General features: G+C 35.7%; 2 protein-coding genes across 2 annotated transcripts in view; both read right to left on the bottom strand.

Moving 5' to 3' along the window:
- Positions 1-12,978, bottom strand: part of LOC143246717 (RNA-binding protein 24-B-like) — a 59,748-nt gene extending 46,770 nt beyond the window's left edge. Inside the window, exon 1 of the mRNA XM_076493809.1 lies at positions 12,532-12,978. Coding sequence (XP_076349924.1) covers positions 12,532-12,723 — 192 coding nt within the window. The 5' untranslated portion in view covers positions 12,724-12,978. The remainder of the gene's footprint in view (positions 1-12,531) is intronic.
- Positions 12,979-20,302: 7,324 nt separating this feature from the next.
- The window catches only part of LOC143246716 (transmembrane 9 superfamily member 1-like), a 61,976-nt gene continuing 58,147 nt past the window's right edge, over positions 20,303-24,131 (bottom strand). Inside the window, 1 exon segment of the mRNA XM_076493808.1 lies at positions 20,303-22,245. Coding sequence (XP_076349923.1) covers positions 22,044-22,245 — 202 coding nt within the window. The 3' untranslated portion in view covers positions 20,303-22,043.

Here is a 24,131-nt window from a genome sequence, read left to right as displayed (position 1 = left end):
TGTTTTATTATGTATAGCTAAATACATCGAGTGTGACTGTTATAATGTTTTATTATGTATAGCTAAATACGTCGAGTGTGACTGTTATAATGTTTTATTATGCATAGCTAAGTACGACGAGTGTGACTGTTATAATATTTTATTATGCATAGCTAAATACGTCGAGTGTGACTGTTATAATGTTTTATTATGCATAGCTAAATACGACGAGTGTGACTGTTATAATATTTTATTATGCATAGCTAAATACGTCGAGTGTGACTGTTATAATGTTTTATTATGTATAGCTAAATACATCGAGTGTGACTGTTATAATGTTTTATTATGTATAGCTAAATACGTCGAGTGTGACTGTTATAATGTTTTATTATGCATAGCTAAGTACGACGAGTGTGACTGTTATAATATTTTATTATGCATAGCTAAATACGTCGAGTGTGACTGTTATAATGTTTTATTATGCATAGCTAAGTACGACGAGTGTGACTGTTATAATATTTTATTATGCATAGCTAAATACGTCGAGTGTGACTGTTATAATGTTTTATTATGTATAGCTGAATTCGTCGAGTATGACTGTTATAATGTTTTATTATGCATAGCTAAGTACGTCGAGTGTGACTGTTATAAAGTTTTATTATGTGTAGTTAAATATGTCGAGTATGACAGTTATAATGTTTTATTATGTATTGCTAAATATGTCGAGTGTGACTGTTATAATGTTTTATTATGTATAGCTAAATACGTCGAGTGTGACTGTTATAATGTTTTATTATGTATAGCTAAATACGTCGAGTATGACTGTTATAATGTTTTATTATGTATTGCTAAATACGTCGAGTGTGACTGTTATAATGTTTTATTATGTTTAGCTAAATACGTCGAGTGTGACTGTTATAATGTTTTATTATGTATAGCTAAATACGTCGAGTATGACTGTTATAATGTTTTATTATGTATTGCTAAATACGTCGAGTGTGACTGTTATAATGTTTTATTATGTTTAGCTAAATACGTCGAGTGTGACTGTTATAATGTTTTATTATGTATAGCTAAATACGTCGAGTATGACTGTTATAATGTTTTATTATGTATTGCTAAATACGTCGAGTGTGACTGTTATAATGTTTTATTATGTTTAGCTAAATACGTCGAGTGTGACTGTTATAATGTTTTATTATGTATTGCTAAATACGTCGAGTGTGACTGTTATAATGTTTTATTATGTATAGCTAAATATGTCGAGTATGACTATTATAATGTTTTATTATGTGTAGTTAAATATGTCGAGTATGACTGTTATAATGTTTTATTATGTCTAGCTAAGTACGTCGAGTATGACTGTTATAATGTTTTATTATGTTTAGCTAAATACGTCGAGTGTGACTGTTATAATGTTTTATTATGTATTGCTAAATACGTCGAGTGTGACTGTTATAATGTTTTATTATGTATAGCTAAATTCGTCGAGTGTGACTGTTATAATGTTTTATTATGCATAGCTAAATACGTCGAGTGTGACTGTTATAATGTTTTATTATGTATAGCTAAATACGTCGAGTGTGACTGTTATAATGTTTTATTATGCATAGCTAAGTACGTCGAGTGTGACTGTTATAATGTTTTATTATGCATAGCTAAATACGTCGAGTGTGACTGTTATAATGTTTTATTATGTATTGCTAAATACGTCGAGTGTGACTGTTATAATGTTTTATTATGCATAGCTAAGTACGGCGAGTGTGACTGTTATAATGTTTTATTATGTATAGCTAAGTACGTCGAGTGTGACTGTTATAATGTTTTATTATGTGTAGTTAAATATGTCGAGTATGACTGTTATAATGTTTTATTATGTATAGCTAAATACGTCGAGTATGACTGTTATAATGTTTTATTATGTGTAGTTAAATACGTCAAGTAAGACCCTTATAATGTTTTAGTATGTGTAGTTAAATACGTCGAGTATGACTGTTGTAATATCCTAGTATGATTCTTATAATGTCCTTGTATGAATAGTTAATTTCTTCGTGTACGGCTAGGTCAACTTCAAGTCATGACAATACCAAACTTTGGGTGAAGTACGTCTACCTATTTGTTCCATTATTTGTTCTAAAAACCAGCTTTATGTAAATACAAAATTGTTGTTATCAGTCTGCCTAGCAGGGCTTAGTCTAGTAATCGTTGTACAGGCGTTCTTCACATATGTACCATACATATTAGGCCAATACCGGTGTGGTAACTACCCAACATCAAGTTGGGCTGTCTGTCCATCTGTGCACGCATTTCTTCCTAAACGAGTCGATCAATCCAGACCAAACTGGATAAGCTTGGTTGTTCAAAACTAAACATAACTCATATTATAGTTTCACATATATTGGAAAATGTAAATTTTGTTCAGAATAAACTAGTATATCATTGCTGGAGAAACTCTTGTAAATAGTTGAGATTGAATAAAACTTACACAAAAAATTATAAATACATTTCTCATTACTTTCGCTTGTTTCTCATGATAATCAAAAGACACGACAATAAAACATTTAGCAACTGTAATGCATAAGCGCTTAAGCCTGAATTACACAAGTATTTCACGTCATTAGGATATTCTTTACGTAGAATATAGTTTTCTGTGGAACCAATACTCAAGATTATTATTATATTTCATGCATTAAGTGTATGCAGTTCAGGTAGTAGAAATCTTGACCACATCACTACTGTCAAATAGGCTGCTTTGAAGGAGAACTGACGTAACTGCTTTGCCATTACTGCCAAGTTTCTCGACTCGACTGTTACATCCCATCCTTTTTTCATCTGTTTTCCTCCTCTTGCAGTATGGAGAATGAACGCTTCTGAATATCCTCACAGAGAATTCGCTCTCTTTTTTTTGCCAACTTGTTCGAGTTTTTTCATGTTTTCAAGAGAAAAGAAAGACAGAGGTATGCAGTCTACTCAAAATAACCTAAAAATGTTTAAGTAAGTACATCACAAGAGCTTGAAAAATAAAATCCATTATAGAATGAGAGTTGACTTTTACTTGTAGACTGTCACAGGATCTGTTTGGATTACACCAAAGGTGGGACTGGGAACAAAACATCTCTGCTTAATTTTAAGATGGATCATCTAACGGATGCCGTAAAGAAGTGAATATTTAGTTCTACTACTGGAAAACATCACTATTATTTGAAATCTCAATCTTACAGAAAGTATGCCACGAGGTAATAACTAAAGAGTACATTCTATATTTGTTCTAAGTGAGGGTTTCTCATAATATGGCACTGTCTACCTTGTCTCATTAATATAAAAACCTTTATTAATTTGTATCATTTGTCTTTTTTCACAACGATCTATAATTTCACACACGTTTGTCTAATATAAAAGAATTTAAATAGAATGAATCCATCAAGGCAACTCAATTTCTATATTCACTACAGCTTATAACTCGAAACTTTAAGATAACGCTGCTCTGCACATTGATTGAATTACGACAATTTTCTCCCATGTTCTAACCAATAGAGTTCATTTGTGCGTGTGTTTGAAGCACAGTGGACTATGAGAGATTGGAATGGAATTTGGATGTTTTTCCTTCTCCAATCAATTACCAATTTCGTATTTCCTAACAACTCTTTCAGCCATCTTTTGTAGTCATAAGAATCTAGTTTGATACAAAGCACATAAAAAGTCTTTAGGTTTGAGAAGTTACGTGTACGCAAAATATGCAGAGTAAACGAAGTCTAGTCTTACACTGCAGTTTTATAGCTAGTTTTTAACTTGTAATAACAATACTTTCACAAATCCACTACTATTATTCATCTTCAGCTTTTCTATGTTGAAATGTTGTATTTTTGAAATAATATTACATAGGTTTAATATAGTGTTATTGTTGTAACGTGGTCTATTGTTGGAAGGGTACTTCTGGAGTGCTTGGTAAAAATAAAGCTAAAATTAATCCACGTAACATTGAATATTACTTTAGCTTTTCAGTTATGTTTACTGTAGAATACATTCACTGGTAGGCCTAGCCTCAGAAACAACATTTCAACAAGAATTCCGAAACTAATTTACGCCTAACTTATAAATAAAGTTACATGCAGCACGTGTGCTCACTAATCAATGAAAAACAGCAAAGACTATGTACATCTCACTGACTAACTAACTGAACCAAAGACGAAGAGATTCAACAACTTTCATAACCTAACTCAATAACTAATTAACTCAAATCAAAGATTAATTAACTTTTTTAATACGAACATCTAAATTAAAATATAAAAATATAGCTTGAACTATAACCGTGGTACTACACTTTACTTACATATTTTGACCACATTACACGCTTTCTGTTCGACACGAAACAAGGTCGTGAAAAACAAAAGTAAGACACTAGGGCACGAACAAAATGAAAAACATTTAACTATGTATAAGACAATGTCACAAAAACTGGACAAATTCTGGTTATAAATAACAGTAAAATAGAGAGAAAGAAGACGTTATCTCAAGTATCGAAATTCTGTTTATTATGACTCGGTCATGGCCAGATGGTTAGGGCACTCGACTCGTAATCCGAGGGTCGCGGGTTGGAATCCCGGTCGCACCAAATATGCTCGCTCTTTTAGCCGTGGGAGTGTTATAATGTGACGGTCAATCCCACTATTAGTTGGTTAAAGAGTAGCTCAAGAGTTGGTGGTCTTACACTGCTAAATTAGGGACGGCTAGTGCAGATAGCCCTTGTGTAGCTTTGCGCGAAACTCGAACTAAACCTGTTTATATAAAATGTAAGTAAAAAGATATTTACTTTTACCTAATAAATCGCGTCACGAAAGTACAAGGAATAAGAGTTAATTTATAAAAATACAAAACACAACATCAACTAACACTATTCTGAAGATTACAAAGAAAAGCGATTGTTTGAGATACGTCGCGCAATATATTCTGTACATATGAAATTTGTTTATAAAACTCCACTTGTTATACGAGTCAGTAAATACATCACTGCTTTTTCATTTTTTTAGTTCTCCAACAGATATTTTTTATAGATGTTCCGTACGACTACAGGTAAGTTACTCTGATGATTAGCCTAATGTCTGTTTTGTTTTCAAGAAACACAAGTGGTCACCGCCTTATCGGACAGAAAAATTCATGGATATATACATTTGGTTCTGATCTAACAAAGAAGCACATGTGCTGAGTCAATAACAAGCCCGACAACGGAATGAGCCATGATACACAAATGTAGTCCACTAAACTTACAGACTTTTCTGAAAAGACAATACGTCAAGATGAGAACAGCTTTTATTGCCGTTTCAGTTCCTCCAATTTTATTACTTTCTATATCCATTTCTTTGAGGTTATTGCCTCAAGGTGACGCTTCTGTTTCGTCTTGTCGATGTAGTACACATCACTTCTTGTCCGTTTTATTGTTTGTTTCTGAAATCTTGCACAGAGCTACTCGAGGGCGATCTGTGCTAAATTAGGGACGGCTAGCACAGATAGCACGGCTAGTAAGACTAGAGGGAAAGCAACTAGTCATCACCACCCACCGCCAACTCTTGGGCTACTCTTTTACCAACGAATAGTGGGATTGAGTGTAACATTATAACGCCCTCACGGTTGAAATGATGAACATGTTTGGTGCGACCGGGATTCGAACCTGCGACCCTCGGATTATGAGTCAAACGCCTTAACACACTTGGCCATGCCGGGCCTCTTGTAGTCCCCCGCTGATACAGTGATAAGTTTTCGGATTTCAGCACTAAAATCAGGGGGTTTAATTCCCCTCGGCGGACTCAGCAGATAGCCACTTGTGGCTTTGCAATAAGAAAACACACACACACGCTCATTGTAACAATGCTTGAAAAGCTAACTCATGAAGTGTTCTATGACTAAACTAATAATAAACAAAAATAAATTAATTCTAAATGTCAGAGCTAACAAAATTATTTTTGGTCTGACTTTTCCAAGTTTTTATTTCAAAAGTAAGAAAAATACTCAATGCTTAATAACAGTTTCAATTAATACTGTGACAGGATAATATGAATTATTAATTTAAAAACAATGCTAAGTCCACATTCTGAGAAGCAAAACGTTTTACTTCTTCAACAAGTTTTATCAATTACACTGTTTCACGAAATAACGATAAGTCTAACATCACAAAATAACGATAAGCCTAACATCACGAAATAACGATAAGCCTAACATCACAAAATAACGATAAGCCTAACATCACTAAATAACTATAAGCCTAACATCACAAAATAACGATAAGCCTAACATCACAAAATAACGATAAGCCTAACATTACGAAATAAGGATAAGCCTAACATCACAAAAAACGATAGGCCTAACATCACGAAATAACGATAAGCCTAACATCACAAAATAACGATAAGCCTAACATCGCGACATAACGATAAGCCTAACATCACAAAATAACGATAAGCCTAACATCACTAAATAACTATAAGCCTAACATCACAAAATAACGATAAGCCTAACATCACTAAATAACGATAAGCCTAACATCATTAAATAACGATAAGCCTAACATCACAAAATAACGGTAAGCCTAACATCACAAAATAACGATAAGCCTAACATCGCGACATAACGATAAGCCTAACATCACAAAATAACGATAAGCCTAACATTACGAAATAAGGATAAGCCTAACATCACAAAAAACGATAGGCCTAACATCACGAAATAACGATAAGCCTAACATCACAAAATAACGATAAGCCAAACATCACAAGTAATGCTACTTCATTTATTTCCTCATTTTACAGAACGTCACTTCTTCCCCAGATAAACTCAATATTTATGAAACTAAAGTAACAAACTAACCAATTCATTAACTAATCCATCTCTGATAAATATTCAGTAAATCAATCAACAATAGAATCTCGCGCTTTGTTTGCGCCTAACACGCATCTGACAAACTGAAATACAGGCTTTCGGAAAGTTTTAAACTGTTAATTGTAATGGAAAACTTCTTATAAACAAACAATAATACATATATATAATTACAGATAGTCGCTTACAACACTATAACCGGCCCGGCATGGCCAGGTGGGTTAAGGCGTTTTCCTCGTAATCCAAGGGTCGCGGGTTCGAATCCCCATCACACCAAACAAGCTCGCTTTTTTCAGCCGTGGGGACGTTATAATGTTACGGTCAATCCCTCTATTCCTTGGTAAAACAGGAGCCACTCACCACCAACTCTTGCGCTACTCTTTTTACCAACGAATAGTGGGATTGACTGTCACCTTATAACGACCCCACGGTTGAAAGGGAGAGCATGTATGGTGTAACGGGAATTCGAACCCGCGACCCTCGGATTACGAGTCGAGATCCCTAATCACCTGACCATGCAGGACCTAAGTATCACCATATTAATATAAATAAAATATGAATATAAATAAACTGAACATAATCAAATTAAACGTTTCAAAGGAATAAACAGTTCAGTGTCTCATGTGGAAGTACACGTTTAATACTGAGCAGTTTTCAAATGTCCATTATCAATTTGTGATATCCGTACGTTTCACATCATCATTTATGGTCGCTTCGTGTGAGAACTAATGGATTAACTTCATCAAATTATCCATTTAAAGTTTGACTTGATTATCGTCTCTTTGTGAGAAAACTAATATATTAACTACATCAAACTATCCATTTAAAGTGTGACTTGATTATCGTCTCTTTGTGAGAAAACTAATGGATTAAGTTCATCAAACTATCCATTTGAAAGTGTCACTTAAAAGTGTAAGACAAGAGGGAAGGCAACTAGTCATCACCACCCACCGCCAACTCTTGGGCTACTATTTTACCAACGAATAGTGGGATTAAACGACACCTCATAAAAACGCCCCCAGGGCTGAAAGGGCGATTATGTTTAATGTGACAGGAATTCAAAAATGTGAACCTTAGATTGCGAGTCGATAATAGTAACCAACCTCCCATGCTGGATAAACGTTTCACTTGATGATTAACCTTGCTGGTTAAAGGTCAAGGTCAGAAAGTTACATTTCTATTTCCGGAACGGAAAACAAGTTCAAGATGGTACTGATAGATGTGTCACAATGTCAAAGATACAACTTTAAGCTTTAATATTTGACCCCTAAACAAATTATTCTTAGGGCACGGTGAACTATTAAACATCTAATTGTTAGTGAAAAGCAATGGCTTTATTTTTTATCTCTTGATAATAAAAATTAGTAAATTTTAAAAGCTATGACAGTGAACCTATATATGTATACTTAACTTGTATGTTTTACATTTAATTCGGTTTTGCTGAATTATCGCAATATCAAAGTACCCACCATAAAACATTACAGAGCCTAGTCTATATCGAATCTAACACTAAAAGAGGTTACCTGATGTTCTTTACTGCGTGTTCTACTGGAATAGTAACAAAGTTAGAAAATTTGAAAATAATTCCTTTCCCAGTTAAGTCCACCTTTATTAAATTGGTTATTCACTTGGAAATATTCTAAGATAGATAAACTGAAGTGATTTTTAACTTGAAAATGTTAGGGCACTCGACTCGTAATCCGAGGGTCGCGGGTTCGAATCCCCGTCACACCAAACATGCTCGCCCTTTCAGGCGTTATAAGGTTACGGTCAATCCCACTATTCGTTGGTAAAAGAGTAGCCCAAGAGTTGGCGGTGGGTGACGATGACTAGCTGCCTTCCCTCTAGTCTTACATTGCTAAACATAGGGACGGCTAGCGGAGACAGCATTTGTGTAGCTTTGGGAGTGAATTCAAAACAAACAAACTAGAGACGTTATGTCTCGTGTGTGAAGGGACGTGACTCAGCCTCATGTGTAGAAAAGCGGTATTTTTATTAGTTCCCTGGGCTTAAACTCAACTCGAGGGTTATACGGGCAATGAACATGTCGTTCTTAATTTTGAGGTGAGAGACTAGCTGGAAAGAGCTAGTCAGCGCCATCTACCGCCAACTCGTAGGATACTCTAATCGAATAAAACGATATCAGGTCACTTTTATAACACACCTACAATCTCAGTGTATACTTGTGTGTGTGTGATAACGGGTTGCGAACCACAGAACCACTGATTGACAGCCCTATCTAGGCGTAGTTCTGTGCTTTTAAGCCTCAGTTTTGGCTCAGTAAATGTAGTTTCCGCGTCTGTCTTTCATGTACACGCATGAGCAGGGGGCGTAGATTCTGAGGGGATGGGGAGTATATATCCCCCCTTCATTTTAGGTGGGGGGTATGGTGAATACAATCATCCCCCCCTACAGTTTGGTCTGTTGAATTGTTTTATTGCATCACAGGCCTACAAATTGTGTGTTTGTTCTTGTGATTCTCGTGTTTTTACCAATCGAATTACATAATTAAGCCTAGATATAGACTTTTTCAGTAGCCGAAGTATACATCTTTAATATAGGCGTGCTTCTAAGCTTTTCGATCCAAGCGATAGTTCGTAAGTATCAGTCAGTAGGCCTAAGTATACATCCAACTATCGTAGCAACAAGATTACTCTGTGACTGCATGTTTAGTTTTCAGGTTCACGTAATCAGAGATTACCAATTTGTAAATTGAACAGTCCACATAAGTGGTTGCAAAAATCATTTCCCCCATCGAGTGTAAAAAATCTACGTCCCTGCGCATGAGACATGCCACGACTACACAGGTTACTCGGACATTTGTTTAAGAACCTGTCTCACATTTACTGGTACTTTGGTTAAAAGAATAGCTACACTAAAATTTGTTTACGTTCACATCAAATCGGTGGACGACACACCAACTTTAAATATCTGGCGTTACTCACTACCTTTCTAAACCACATGTTCCACAAACTCGGTGAGGCACATGACAGGCTTAACATATCTCTGTTAAGTATTTTGCAACTGAAACGTTTTGGAAAAATTAATCATGAAAAAACACGATTAAACTATACGAATAACGCACTTGCAAATATATTTTGAAACAAACTGAGGCAGATACAATAGAACCATTACGCAAGACGCTAGGCAGTTTAAATATTTATCGGGCAATTTTAAACGTTAGGCCTAGAGTATATGTTGAGTTTTGCGTGTCTCTTTAATTATCCATCTCAACCGTGTTGTCGTAATAAAACTATATATATTATATATATCACAAACTAAAAATACGTTTTTATAATCGTATGCGTTAGGATAACCTTTCTTCACACTTAAACTTTCGTCTGATGGTGTGATAAATACATACTACACTGGGTTTATCCATCACGTGTCTATTATCTCCAAGTGATAATAAAGCCACAGTACACTGGGTTTATCCATCACGTGTCTATTATATCCACGTGATAATAAAGCCACAGTACACTGGGTTTATCCATCACGTGTCAGTTGTCTCCAAGTGATAATAAACTTACGATACACTGGGTTTATCCATCACGTGTCTACATCTCCAAGTGGTAATAAACCCACGGTACACTGGGTTTATCCATCACGTGTCTATATCTCCAAGTGGTAATAAACCCACGGTACACTGGGTTTATCCACTACGTGTCTATGTCTCCAAGTGGTAATAAACCCACGGTACACTGGGTTTATCCACTACATGTCTATATCTTCAAGTGATAATAAACCCACGATACACTGGGTTTATCCATCACGTGTCTATTATATCCAAGTGATAATAAAGCCACAGTACACTGGGTTTATCCATCACGTGTCAATTGTCTCCAAGTGATAATAAACCCATGGTACACTGGGTTTATCCATCACGTGTCTATTATCTCCAGGTGATAATAAACCCACGGTACACTGGGTTTATCCATCACGTGTCTATATCTCCAAGTGGTAATAAACCCACGGTACACTGGGTTTATCCACTACGTGTCTATGTCTCCAAGTGGTAATAAACCCACGGTACACTGGGTTTATCCACTACATGTCTATATCTTCAAGTGATAATAAACCCACGATACACTGGGTTTATCCATCACGTGTCAATTGTCTCCAAGTGATAATAAACCCATGGTACACTGGGTTTATCCATCACGTGTCTATATCTCCAAGTGATAATAAACTCACGATACACTGGGTTTATCCATCACGTGTCTACATCTCCAAGTGGTAATAAACCCACAGTACACTGGGTTTATCCATCACGTGTCTATATCTCCAAGTGGTAATAAACCCACAGTACACTGGGTTTATCCACTACGTGTCCATGTCTCCAAGTTGTAATAAACCCACGGTACACTGGGTTTATCCACTACATGTCTATATCTTCAAGTGATAATAAACCCACGATACACTGGGTTTATCCATCACGTGTCTATTATATCCAAGTGATAATAAAGCCACAGTACACTGGGTTTATCCATCACGTGTCTATATCTCCAAGTGGTAATAAACCCATGGTACACTGGGTTTATCCATCACGTGTCTATATCTCCAAGTGATAATAAACCCTCCAAAGATAATGATTACAGTGTCACCAGTAAGTCGTCACTAAAACCTTTTTCCTCCCTGACACCATGGTCTCCTTCATATGGTTCTACTAAATAAACTTTGCATTTATTAGTTTAGTGGACAGCTGTGAGAATCACATTGTTTGCAACCATCACACACTTCCCTTTGATTCTTACGACATTTTCTGGCACATTATTTTCTCCACTGCAAAGATCCCCGTTGTGCAATCTATATTATAGATTCAGTGTCAGGTCCCAAGATAATAGAATATCCAGTGAAAGGTTTTGAAACTTTAGAGGATTTGGCTGCTAACTTGCCTACAAAATTTAAGCCAGAAAAGTGGAAATGGTGAGGTTAAGTTAGTACTTAAGTCGACTGATGCGAAAGCTTATAAGCTCAATCAGAAAAGTTAGGGCTAACAAAAGACTTTGGACGAGAGCTAAACGAACGATGCTAAATCTATTTAACAACATAAACATTACAGCGATAGTTCAACCACAAAGGTTACTACAGATACAGAGAACTGTGCTCGAATTTTATAAACGTTGTATTCGTAGACATAAATATTGCTAAAGAAACAAGCATCTGGATTCAACACTCTCACAGACAGTTTTGGTTGTTATTACGTGTATATATATTTATATATACAAATATTGTTTAAGATACATAGACTTCAACACTATATACCCTGATGCTTTTACTTGTTCATATATAGTTCAAGATATACAATTTAACAGTGGTTTGGACTGTGCACAGGATATACGGTGAGGTTCTATGTTATATATGGTAGCATTCTTCTGTGGCAGCTTCTACAGATAGACAGATAGTTTTCCTCTCAATATGCGTGAAATTAGCTGTCTCATTTGACAGACGAATCTTAACTACTGCGTTTTTTGTTAGTTTACACCTTATTATAACAGCCTATCTCTGAAGTTGTGGAAATGGAGAGATATGTTTATGTCGGTCAGATTACCTTCCTAGAATATAAATATTTATTTATTTAACAAAAGACATGTTTCTTGCGTATATCTGTAGGTTTTACGTCTGTTGTCACTTTACTAAATAACACAACACTACCTTGCATTAACAACAAAAAACAATACGTACAAAACCGTAACCTCGACTTTTTCCTGTCTGTCTGTCTGTTATGACAACAGCTTCTTCAATTTTCCCGAAGACTTCAAAGAACTGTCGGAGAGATTTGTCTGTGGTGTGATAAGGCAACCCTCCGACGAAAATTTTAGTGTACGTGGTGTCAACGGCTTCATTGACGTGTTCTTGTAATGGGGTTTCCGACATGCTGTCTTGTAACCGTTCACTGGACGAAGTAATGATCTAAACTGTTTTACACTCGTTATCGGTTATATTTTCCCGGGTACAAATACTTCTCTAGAAAGTTTGGCCTTGGTGCTCTAAAGATCTAACTAGATGGCTGGCTAGTTAATTGAAATGTGACATCATAATACATCAGGGACAGTACGAAGGCACTTTTACTCGAGGCCTAAGGCCACAACAGCAACATCACCACTTAACACTGATTCTCAATATGTAGTAACAGTAACTCACACCGTGAGCCTTTTAGCGGTACTTTAATCCCGCCCTACCACGCTCTCGACATCTGGACCTGTCCTATCACATATCGCCACGAAATCGAAATTTGGCGGCAGAGTCACGCGCTCACAGTTCGTGCGGGAAGCGAGAGCTCCCGTGTCACGCTGTAAATAAAGAAATCAATATGTCATTCTAAAAAACAAACAAACAGAAATCTAACTTAGAGACTAGCGTTAAAATTTAATATAAAGTAAGTATGCCGTCAAACTATCATTTTGTTATGTTGGATGTCCTATGAAGTTACAGATAGTCTAAAAGTAACTAATTTAGACAGCAATTGTTCAATTAACATACGTGTGTGTGTGTTATCTACACGTGAAGCCCTCTCCCAATATTTTAAAAGTAAACTAAGTCGAGATTGGTTGACATTCTCACTAACAGCAGTATGGAAACACCCTCCGTCAACCACCAAGTATCTTTGTTTTATTTCATAGTAACAAAGTTTGGTAAATTATTAAATGATAGATATGGACGTATGAGCGACAACAAGTTGAGAGGCTAGGACTAGTTTCTGTAATCCGTAACAAGTTTAGGCCCAAGTAAAGAGTGATTCAGTGGAAGTTACATCGTACAAGCAATGATCATGTTGTAACAAAGAGAAACGTCAATAAACGAGAGGAGAGATATATACGTGAAATTATAACGGCACGTTCGGCTGTTAAGAAATCGATAGATTTTTATGTTCAGCGAGTAAATTAGAACCGTTTGATAAACAACCAGAACAACTAGGAATGAGATTATGGATCTGGTGTGATGCTGAAATTATCATTGGCCTAACATTCCTCATCCTAATAAAGAGGTTGCACATATTATTCTCTACATTTTGGACAGCAGTCCAATATCAGAATTACTCTATCGCAGTGAAGTCTCTTTGAGTTGGAAATTCAATGTTTACAAATTACGGGGAATTTGGACACATTTACATGTCTGTACAGTGTAATTCAGTTTCTTAGTAATTAGGTCCAATTACTGCGTTCGTCGTGGTGTCTTCAGAATGCGAAATGTTTCACATGACAGCCATGTAATTACTGTAAAACAGCAAAGTTGACAGGAAAGTTACTGTCGTGACATTTGGGATTTTTTTTCTTCAAATATATAATTATATTTATTTAGATATTTGATATCAACACTATTAAAATGGATTGGAAATTTCCTATCAATTTGTAGTATTTATTGTATCAGCGCTTTGTATATGATATAAAACAAGAACCATGTGTGATACTGTGTCACGTTACTGATACAATATTAATAACCGGAACAGTTAAAAAACAACAACCACGTGTGATACTGTGTCACGTTACTGATATGATATTAATAACCGGAACAGTTAAAACACAAGAACAACGTGTGATATTAATAACCGGAAAAATTAAAACACAAGAACAACGTGTGATACTGTGCCACGTTACTGATATGATATTAATAACCGGAATAGTTAAAACACAAGAACCACGTGTGATACTGTGTCACGTTACTGATGTGATACTAATAACCGGAATAGTTAAAACACAAGAACAACGTGTGATACTATGTCACGTTACTGATATGATATTAATAACCGGAATAGTTAAAACACAAGAACAACGTGTGATACTGTGTCACGTTACTGATGTGATATTAATAACCGGAACATTTGAAACACAAGAAGAACGTGTGATACTGTGTCACGTTACTGATGTGATATTAATAACCGGAACAGTTAAAACACAAGAACAACGTGTGATATTAATAACCGGAATAGTTAAAACACAAGAACAACGTGTGATATTAATAACCGGAATAGTTAAAACACAAGAACCACGTGTGATACAGTGCCACGTTACTGATGTCATATTAATAACCGGAACAGTTAAAACACAAGAACAACGTGTGATACTGTGTCACGTTACTGATATGGTATTAATAACCGGAATAGTTAAAACACAAGAACCACGTGTGATACTGTGTCACGTTACTGATGTGATATTAATAACCGGAACAGTTATAACACAAGAACAACATGTGATACTGTGTCATGTTACTGATATGGTATTAATAACCGGAATAATTAAAACATAAGAACCACGTGTGATACTGTGTCACGTTACTGATGTGATATTAATAACCGGAAAAGTTAAAACACAAGAACCACGTGTGATACTGTGTCACGTTACTGATATGGTATTAATAACCGGAATAGTTAAAACACAAGAACCACGTGTGATACTGTGTCACGTTACTGATATGATATTAATAACCGGAATAGTTAAAACACAAGAACCACGTGTGATACTGTGTCACGTTACTGATGTGATATTAATAACCGGAACAGTTAAAACACAAGAACAACGTGTGATACCGTGTCACGTTACTGATATGATATTAATAACCGGAACAGTTATAACACAAGAACCACGTGTGATACTGTGTCACGTTACTGATATGATATTAATAACCGGAACAGTTAAAACACAAGAACAACGTGTGATACTGTGTCACGTTACTGATGTGATATTAATAACCGGAATAGTTAAAACACAAGAACCACGTGTGATACTGTGTCACGTTACTGATGTGATATTAATAACAGGAACAGTTAAAACAAAATAACCACGTGTGATACTGTGTCACGTTACTGATGTGATATTAATAACCGGAACAGTTAAAACACAAGAACAACGTGTGATACCGTGTCACGTTACTGATATGATATTAATAACCGGAACAGTTATAACACAAGAACCACGTGTGATACTGTGTCACGTTACTGATATGATATTAATAACCGGAATAGTTAAAACACAAGAACCACATGTGATACTGTGTCACGTTACTGATGTGATATTAATAACCGGAACAGTTAAAACACAAGAACAACGTGTGATACCGTGTCACGTTACTGATATGATATTAATAACCGGAACAGTTATAACACAAGAACCACGTGTGATACTGTGTCACGTTACTGATATGATATTAATAACCGGAACAGTTAAAACACAAGAACAACGTGTGATACTGTGTCACGTTACTGATGTGATATTAATAACCGGAACAGTTAAAACACAAAAACAACGTGTGATATTAATAACCGGAATAGTTAAAACACAACAACAACGTGTGATTCTGTGTCACGTTACTGATATGATATTAATAACCGGAACAGTTAAAACACAAGAATCACGTGTGATACTGTGTCACGTTACTGATGTGATATTAATAACCGGAACATTTGAAACACAAGAACCACGTGTGATACTGTGTCACGTTACTGATGTGATATTAATAACAGGAACAGTTAAAACAAAATAACCATGTGTGATACTGTGTCACGTTACTGATATGATATTAATAACCGGAATAGTTAAAACACAAGAACCACGTGTGATACTGTGTCACGTTACTGATATGGTATTAATAACCGGAATAGTTAAAACACAAGAACCACGTGTGATACTGTGCCACGTTACTGATGTCATATTAATAACCAGAACAGTTAAAACACAAGAACAACGTGTGACACTGTGTCACGTTACTGATATGGTATTAATAACCGGAATAGTTAAAACACAAAAACAACGTGTGATACTGTGTCACGTTATTGATGTGATATTAATAACCGGAACAGTTAAAACACAAGAACAACGTGTGATATTAATAACCGGAATAGTTAAAACACAACAACAACGTGTGATACTGTGTCACGTTACTGATGTGATATTAATAACCGGAATAGTTAAAACAAAATAACCATGTGTGATACTGTGTTACGTTACTGATATGATATTAATAACCGGAATAGTTAAAACACAAGAACCACGTGTGATACTGTGTCACGTTACTGATATGGTATTAATAACCGGAATAGTTAAAACACAAGAACCACGTGTGATACTGTGTCACGTTACTGATGTGATATTAATAACCGGAATAGTTAAAACACAAGAACAACCTGTGATACTGTGTCACGTTACTGATATGGTATTAATAACTGGAATAGTTAAAACACAAGAACCACGTGTGATACTGTGTCACGTTACTGATATGATATTAATAACCGGAACAGTTAAAACACAAGAACCACGTGTGATACTGTGTCACGTTATTGATATGATATTAATAACCGGAATAGTTAAAACACAAGAACCACGTGTGATACTGTGTCACGTTACTGATGTGATATTAATAACAGGAATAGTTAAAACAAAATAATCATGTGTGATACTGTATCACGTTACTGATATGGTATTAATAACCGGAATAGTTAAAACACAAGAACCACGTGTGATACTGTGTCACGTTACTGACGTGATATTAATAACCGGAATAGTCAAAACACAAGAACCACGTATGATACTGTGTCACGTTACTGATGTGATATTAATAACCGGAATAGTTAAAACACAAGAACAACGGGTGATACTGTGTCACGTTACTGATGTGATATTAATAACCGGAATAGTTAAAACACAAGAACCACGTGTGATACTGTGTGACGTTACTGATGTGATATTAATAACCGGAATAGTTAAAACACAAGAACCACGTGTGATACTGTGTGACGTTACTGATGTGATATTAATAACCGGAATAGTTAAAACACAAGAACCACGTGTGATACTGTGTCACGTTACTGATGTGATATTAATAACCGGAATAGTTAAAACCCAATAACAACGTGTCATACCGTTTCACGTTACTGATGTGATATTAATAACCGGAATAGTTAAAACACAAGAACCACGTGTGATACTGTGTCACGTTACTGATGTGATATTAATAACCGGAACAGTTAAAACACAATAACAACGTGTGATACTGTGTCACGTTACGGATGTGATATTAATAACCGGAATAGTTAAAACACAAGAACCACGTGTGATACTGTGTCACGTTACTGATGTGATATTAATAACCGGAATAGTTAAAACAAAAAAAGAACCATGTCTGATACTGTGTCACGTTACTGAGTTAACTGGTTTAGTTTTAATTTAAACTAAATTTCCTTTCAAAATATTCGTTTAACTCTTCCAGTTTCCTCTTCATTATTGGTTTAGCTGGAAAGTCACAATGACCAACCAGTCTTCATTGTATTATCGCAACTGGTTGAGTAAAGCGTGACATTGGCCAGTTTTTACTTCCTTATTCTAATTAGTTTAGCTTTTGCATGACATGAATCAGTTCCCACTCATCAACTGATTTAATTCGAGTGTAACATGGGTCAGTCCTCACTCCATCCAATCAATTCATTTGACTGGGGGAAATGTCATTAACCAGTCCTCACTTCAGCATGTTAAGCAGGGCTATGACACTAGAGTCCTCATCTTGATAACTGCTTTAGATCAGGATATAGCAACCAGTTCTCACTTCATCGCGATAACTGATTTAGATCAGGATATAGCAGCCAGTTCTCACTTCATCGCGACAACTGATTTAGATCAGGATATAGCAGCCAGTTCTCACTTCATCATGACAACTGATTTAAATCAGGATATAACAACCAGTTCTCACTTCATTGCGACAACTGCTTCAGATCAGGATATAGCAGCCAGTTCTCACTTCATCATGACAACTGCTTTAGATCAGGATATAACAACCAGTTCTCACTTCATCCTGACAACTGGTTTAGACTTGTGGTAATTTCTCGGAAGAAAACTTAACGATAAAACAAAACAAGAAATCGTAATTCACATTATCAAAGTATTTCTACTGGGTGTAGATGACTAATTTCCATGGGCAGGCCATGTGGTAATACAGATACACAAGGCCACTAGTTCACAACCAACTGGGTGTAGATGACTAATTTCCATGGGCAGGCCATGTGGTAATACAGATACACAAGGCCACTAGTTCACAACCAACTGGGTGTAGATGACTAATTACCATGGGCAGGCCATGTGGTAATACAGATACACAAGGCCACTAGTTCACAACCAACTGGGTGTAGATGACTAATTTCCATGGGCAGGCCATGTGGTAATACAGATACACAAGGCCACTAGTTCACAACCAACTGGGTGTAGATGACTAATTTCCATGGGCAGGCCATGTGGTAATACAGATACACAAGGCCACTAGTTCACAACCAACTGGGTGTAGATGACTAATTTCCATGGGCAGGCCATATGGTAATACAGATACACAAGGCCACTAGTTCACAACCAACTGGGTGTAGATGACTAATTTCCATGGGCAGGCCATGTAGTAATACAGATACACAAGGCCACCAGTTCACAACCAACATTTTATTTTAAACTTCAGGTAAGGATAATAAATGTCTAATTTTACAAACCAATCTATCTAATAGCTACAATAAAATTAACATGACTCCTTACGTCGTCTCCTACACCTATAATAATGTCTATTTATTCATCCTTGGCGAGATCCTGACGTCACTTCTCTTACAGAAAATGCAAATTGTTATCAACAGACCAGCTTCTCGCCCAGTATTGTTCCTTGGTGTTAATAAATGACATCTACTTTTTTTACACACTTTATTTTAACAACACATTACAGTGTTTTCACAGGCCTATCTCTATCAGTGAGATTACAAAAATCAGAAAACTATATATACTTACTAATTATTCCACAACACTTCAAGAATTTAAGTATTGCATGTACTGGTATTAAAATTAAACAATATCAGACTTTTATTTTACTTTGACAGAAAATTATATATCTAATTACCTGACAGATTAATTTTGTAAAATATGAACCATACGAATAAATTGACAGAGCTATGAGAAGCATAGCCCTCTGGCGCGGGAAAGTGGAGTTATAAATATTGTTTAGTTTTAATTACAAACTGACGACGAAAATATAATATGAAGTTATTTTTATTATTTATCATGAAAGCTAGGTGGAAACACCTTTATCACATTAAAAACCACACTGTCACAAAAATTAAAATCTTAAGATGAAGAGAGAGAAAAAATATTTTAACGTAACTCGAAACTCTAATATCGTACCTAACTTTAAGAATAGTGTGAACGTTGAACCTCGTAAATATTGTTAGAACCCCATCTGGTGGCACTTCATTTGTGTAAACAGATGAACAAAAACTTGAAACAAATCAACTACACACATCTTAACGTTTCACATCAAACATGAGAAACTTACAGTTATCAGGTTGCATAAAAGCGACCTCTGGTGAACCGAAGAGGTATAAATCCACAAAAATTGTTTCTTACGTGAATTAGTATGAACTGTTCTCACACGAACAGCTCTGACAATATTTTTACCGAGTTTTTTAACGGATTTATGAACTGTACTTTTAAACTGACATAAATATTCGTACAATTAGGTTTTTTTATAAACATTTTCTATATTTCACCGATACACAAAAATAGAAAAAATGACACATCTTTGTCCTGTTAATACATCAGTAAGACAGTGTAAGGTTACATGGTTTCAATAAATGCTTAAATTATATTTATATGTTTTGGTTCTTTACTTTCTGTCCATTTCTTCACAGCCGACACTGTTTGAACTCTGTACAAACAATGCCCAGAAGACACGCTCGACACTGTCTGAACTGTGTACAAACAATGCCCAGAAGACACGCTCGACACTGTCTGAACTGTGTACAAACAATGCCCAGAAGACACGCTCGACACTGTATGAACTGTGTACAAACAATGCCCAGAAGACACGCTCGACACTGTCTGAACTGTGTACAAACAATGTCCAGAAGACACGCTCGACACTGTCTGAACTCTGTACAAACAATGCCCAGAAGACACGCTCGACACTGTTTGAACTCTGTACAAACAATGCCCAGAAGACACGCTCGACACTGTTTGAACTCTGTACAAACAATGCCCAGAAGACACGCTCGACACTGTTTGAACTCTGTACAAACAATGCCCAGAAGACACGCTCGACACTGTCTGAACTGTGTACAAACAATGCCCAGAAGACACGCTCGACACTGTCTGAACTCTGTACAAACAATGCCCAGAAGACACGCTCGACACTGTCTGAACTCTGTACAAACAATGCCCAGAAGACACACTCGACACTGTCTGAACTCTGTACAAACAATGCCCAGAAGACACGCTCGACACTGTTTGAACTCTGTACAAACAATGCCCAGAAGACACGCTCGACACTGTTTGAACTCTGTACAAACAATGCCCAGAAGACACGCTCGACACTGTTTGAACTCTGTACAAACAATGCCCAGAAGACACGCTCGACACTGTTTGAACTCTGTACAAACAACGCCCAGAAGACACACTCGACACTGTTTGAACTCTGTACAAACAACGCCCAGAAGACACACTCGACACTGTTTGAACTCTGTACAAACAACGCCCAGAAGACACGCTCGACACTGTCTGAACTCTGTACAAACAAGACAGTCAACTTAAAAAGTACAATGTATTAATATTTTATGTTTGTAATGTACACTTTCTAGGCCATACACATTTATATTTAATGTGATCAAACACTTGGAACGTACTTCATGTATATACATAATACGCGCACACACATAAAGAAACTCAAATTTCCCAGTGCACAAAAAAAAACAACCTCAACAAAAACTCGAAATGATTTTCAAATTTGGGAAAACTTGTGATAGTATATTTCTTAACTATTAGATATTTATACAAGACATATCTGTTTAAAGCCAGTGAACCTGAAATCGAGGTACTGTGCATTATATACAAACAACTGTGTGTGTGTTACAACTACATTGTTAAAGTTATTCCGACATGTTAGTTTGGAGAGTTACTAAGTTAGGACTGAAAATCAACACAAACAATGCTATCACAGTTTATCAGACTTGGTGCTTGAAACATATTACACTTTACGCTGTGTTCTTCCGCCGGCACTACTTGACAATTATGAGCAACCCAATATCCTAAATAAAAACTATAAGCACAAAATACAGGGTCGGAGGAAAGCGAGTGGGTGGAAAATAGCAAGACATAAGAGGAAAAGTTGCAAGAAGAAAAGATGCGATCAATCTGTGCTGGCCATCCAATTTATTGGTTAGGTAAGTGTTCATGTGGTACAAACAGTTATTAATCCATTTTGATATTACGGTAGATGTAACGCACAAACTGCAAAGAAGCGAAGAAGGACACAGTTCCAAGTGCTAAAAAAAACACGTAACAGATTAGAAGCGTGTTGCCGAAAAACTGGACAGCCTGGAGTGTTCCGTCCATGTTGGATCTACGGAAGTAGTAGAACATAGCGTATATAAAAACAAATACAGCTGTGGACCTGTAAAAAACAAGACAAAGAACTTATCAGTTACTGTTGAATATACAGTTATCTAACTGATAGAACTTATCAGTTACTGTTGAATATACAGTTATCTAACTGATAGAACTTATCAGTTACTGTTAAATATACAGTTAACTAACTGATAGAACTTATAAGTTACTGTTAAATATACAGTTATCTAACTGATAAAACTTATCAGTTACTGTGGAATATACAGTTATCTCACTGATAGAACTTATCAGTTACTGTGGAATATACAGTTATCTAACTGATAGAACTTATCAGTTACTATTAAATATACAGTTATCTAACTGAAGATGTCAAGAACTTATCAGTTACTGTTAAATATACAGTTATCTAACTGAAGATGTCAAGAACTTATCAGTTACTATTAAATATACAGTTATCTAACTGAAGATGTCAAGAACTTATCAGTTACTATTAAATATACAGTTATCTAACTGAAGATGTCAAGAACTTATCAGTCACTGTTGAAACAATAGTTATCTAACAGAAAAAGACGTCAAGAACTTATCAGTTACTATTAAATATACAGTTCCACTACTGATGTTTCTATTAAATAACAATTAATTAAAAATTAAATTGAAATCACACTACTTATGTCACTAAGTGTAAAGGCAACCAATGAAAATGCATTTTTCAAACTAATAATACCATTAGCAGATGTGGTGAAGCCATGTTTTCAGAACCGATGAATGTATGTTTTTAGAAGTAAACAATACTAAGTTGTTAGAAGCGATGAAGCTTTGTGTTTAGAACCGATAAAGGTGCATGTTTAGAACAATTAGAAATGAACAGTGTCACAAATTGTAAACAGGTGAGACAAACCCACCTGCTCCACGATATGAATGACTTTTGAAGCTGTGCTAACACGTCTTGTAACTGAATAACAAAGATACTGTATACACACAAAGGAAAAATATGGTAAGTACTGACACACAAAAATAACTTCAAAGGTAAATTAAAATATTCCATCAGTAAAAGAAATTGAAAAGGTCGAAGTTGAACTTATAGGAGCTGGAACAACGCATGTGTAATAAGTGTTAGAGTAGATGCAGTGGGCCTGTAAGCCTGTGATTTAAGAAAAATATATGAACACGTGCAAAGGTTGGTTGTTTGAAGGTAAACACAAAGGTACACGGTGGGCTGTCTCTACTCTGAGCAGATGGACCACAGAGAGTTAAATTACTAGAAAGAAAAACACACAACTGACCACAACAACTATGTCAAAACTGTTTACATAAAAATAAAACATTAACTTATTCTTTTATAATAAAGGAATGGATGAAGTACAGCAACCACGTACAGCGATCAGCGTGTAACTCTAATGTACTGCTATTTCAGAGTTTCATTCTGACCTGTCCGAAGTCACTAGTTTCATTCTAAACTGTCCAAGGTCATTAAACAGAGAAAAACAGATAACTAAAGACAAGAAATACAATAAACCAATTTAATAAACATAATGGTACAGACATACACTGAACGTTTCATTAAAGTATAACAGAAACGTTTATTTGTAAAATTAACAGAAGGCACCGAAACGCAAGGCCATTGTCTAACATCCTGGATATTACGATTGTTGTTGGTGGTGTTTTTTGTACAATACTGTACACTTCAGGATTTTATATTCAAGATACTTTTAATTCTTTATAATATACAAATAGAACCTTTCAGCTGAAATGACCACGAAACCAATTTAAAATAAAATAAAATTATTGGGTTACTGATACGTTAAACCGCCTCACTTTGAATCACTGCTTTAGTATCAATGCGCTGATCCAACACAGATATTGAGAATAACAGTTTGCACAGAAAGAACACTTTGGAAAGACAACCAAACACTACAGTCTTATTACTGCTAC

The sequence above is a fragment of the Tachypleus tridentatus genome, chromosome 3, assembly GCF_004210375.1.
Source record: "Tachypleus tridentatus isolate NWPU-2018 chromosome 3, ASM421037v1, whole genome shotgun sequence".
NCBI classification, from domain to species: domain Eukaryota; kingdom Metazoa; phylum Arthropoda; class Merostomata; order Xiphosura; family Limulidae; genus Tachypleus; species Tachypleus tridentatus.
The sequence above is the reverse complement of the archived record's forward strand: the minus strand, read 5'-3'. Positions and strand labels throughout refer to the sequence as shown.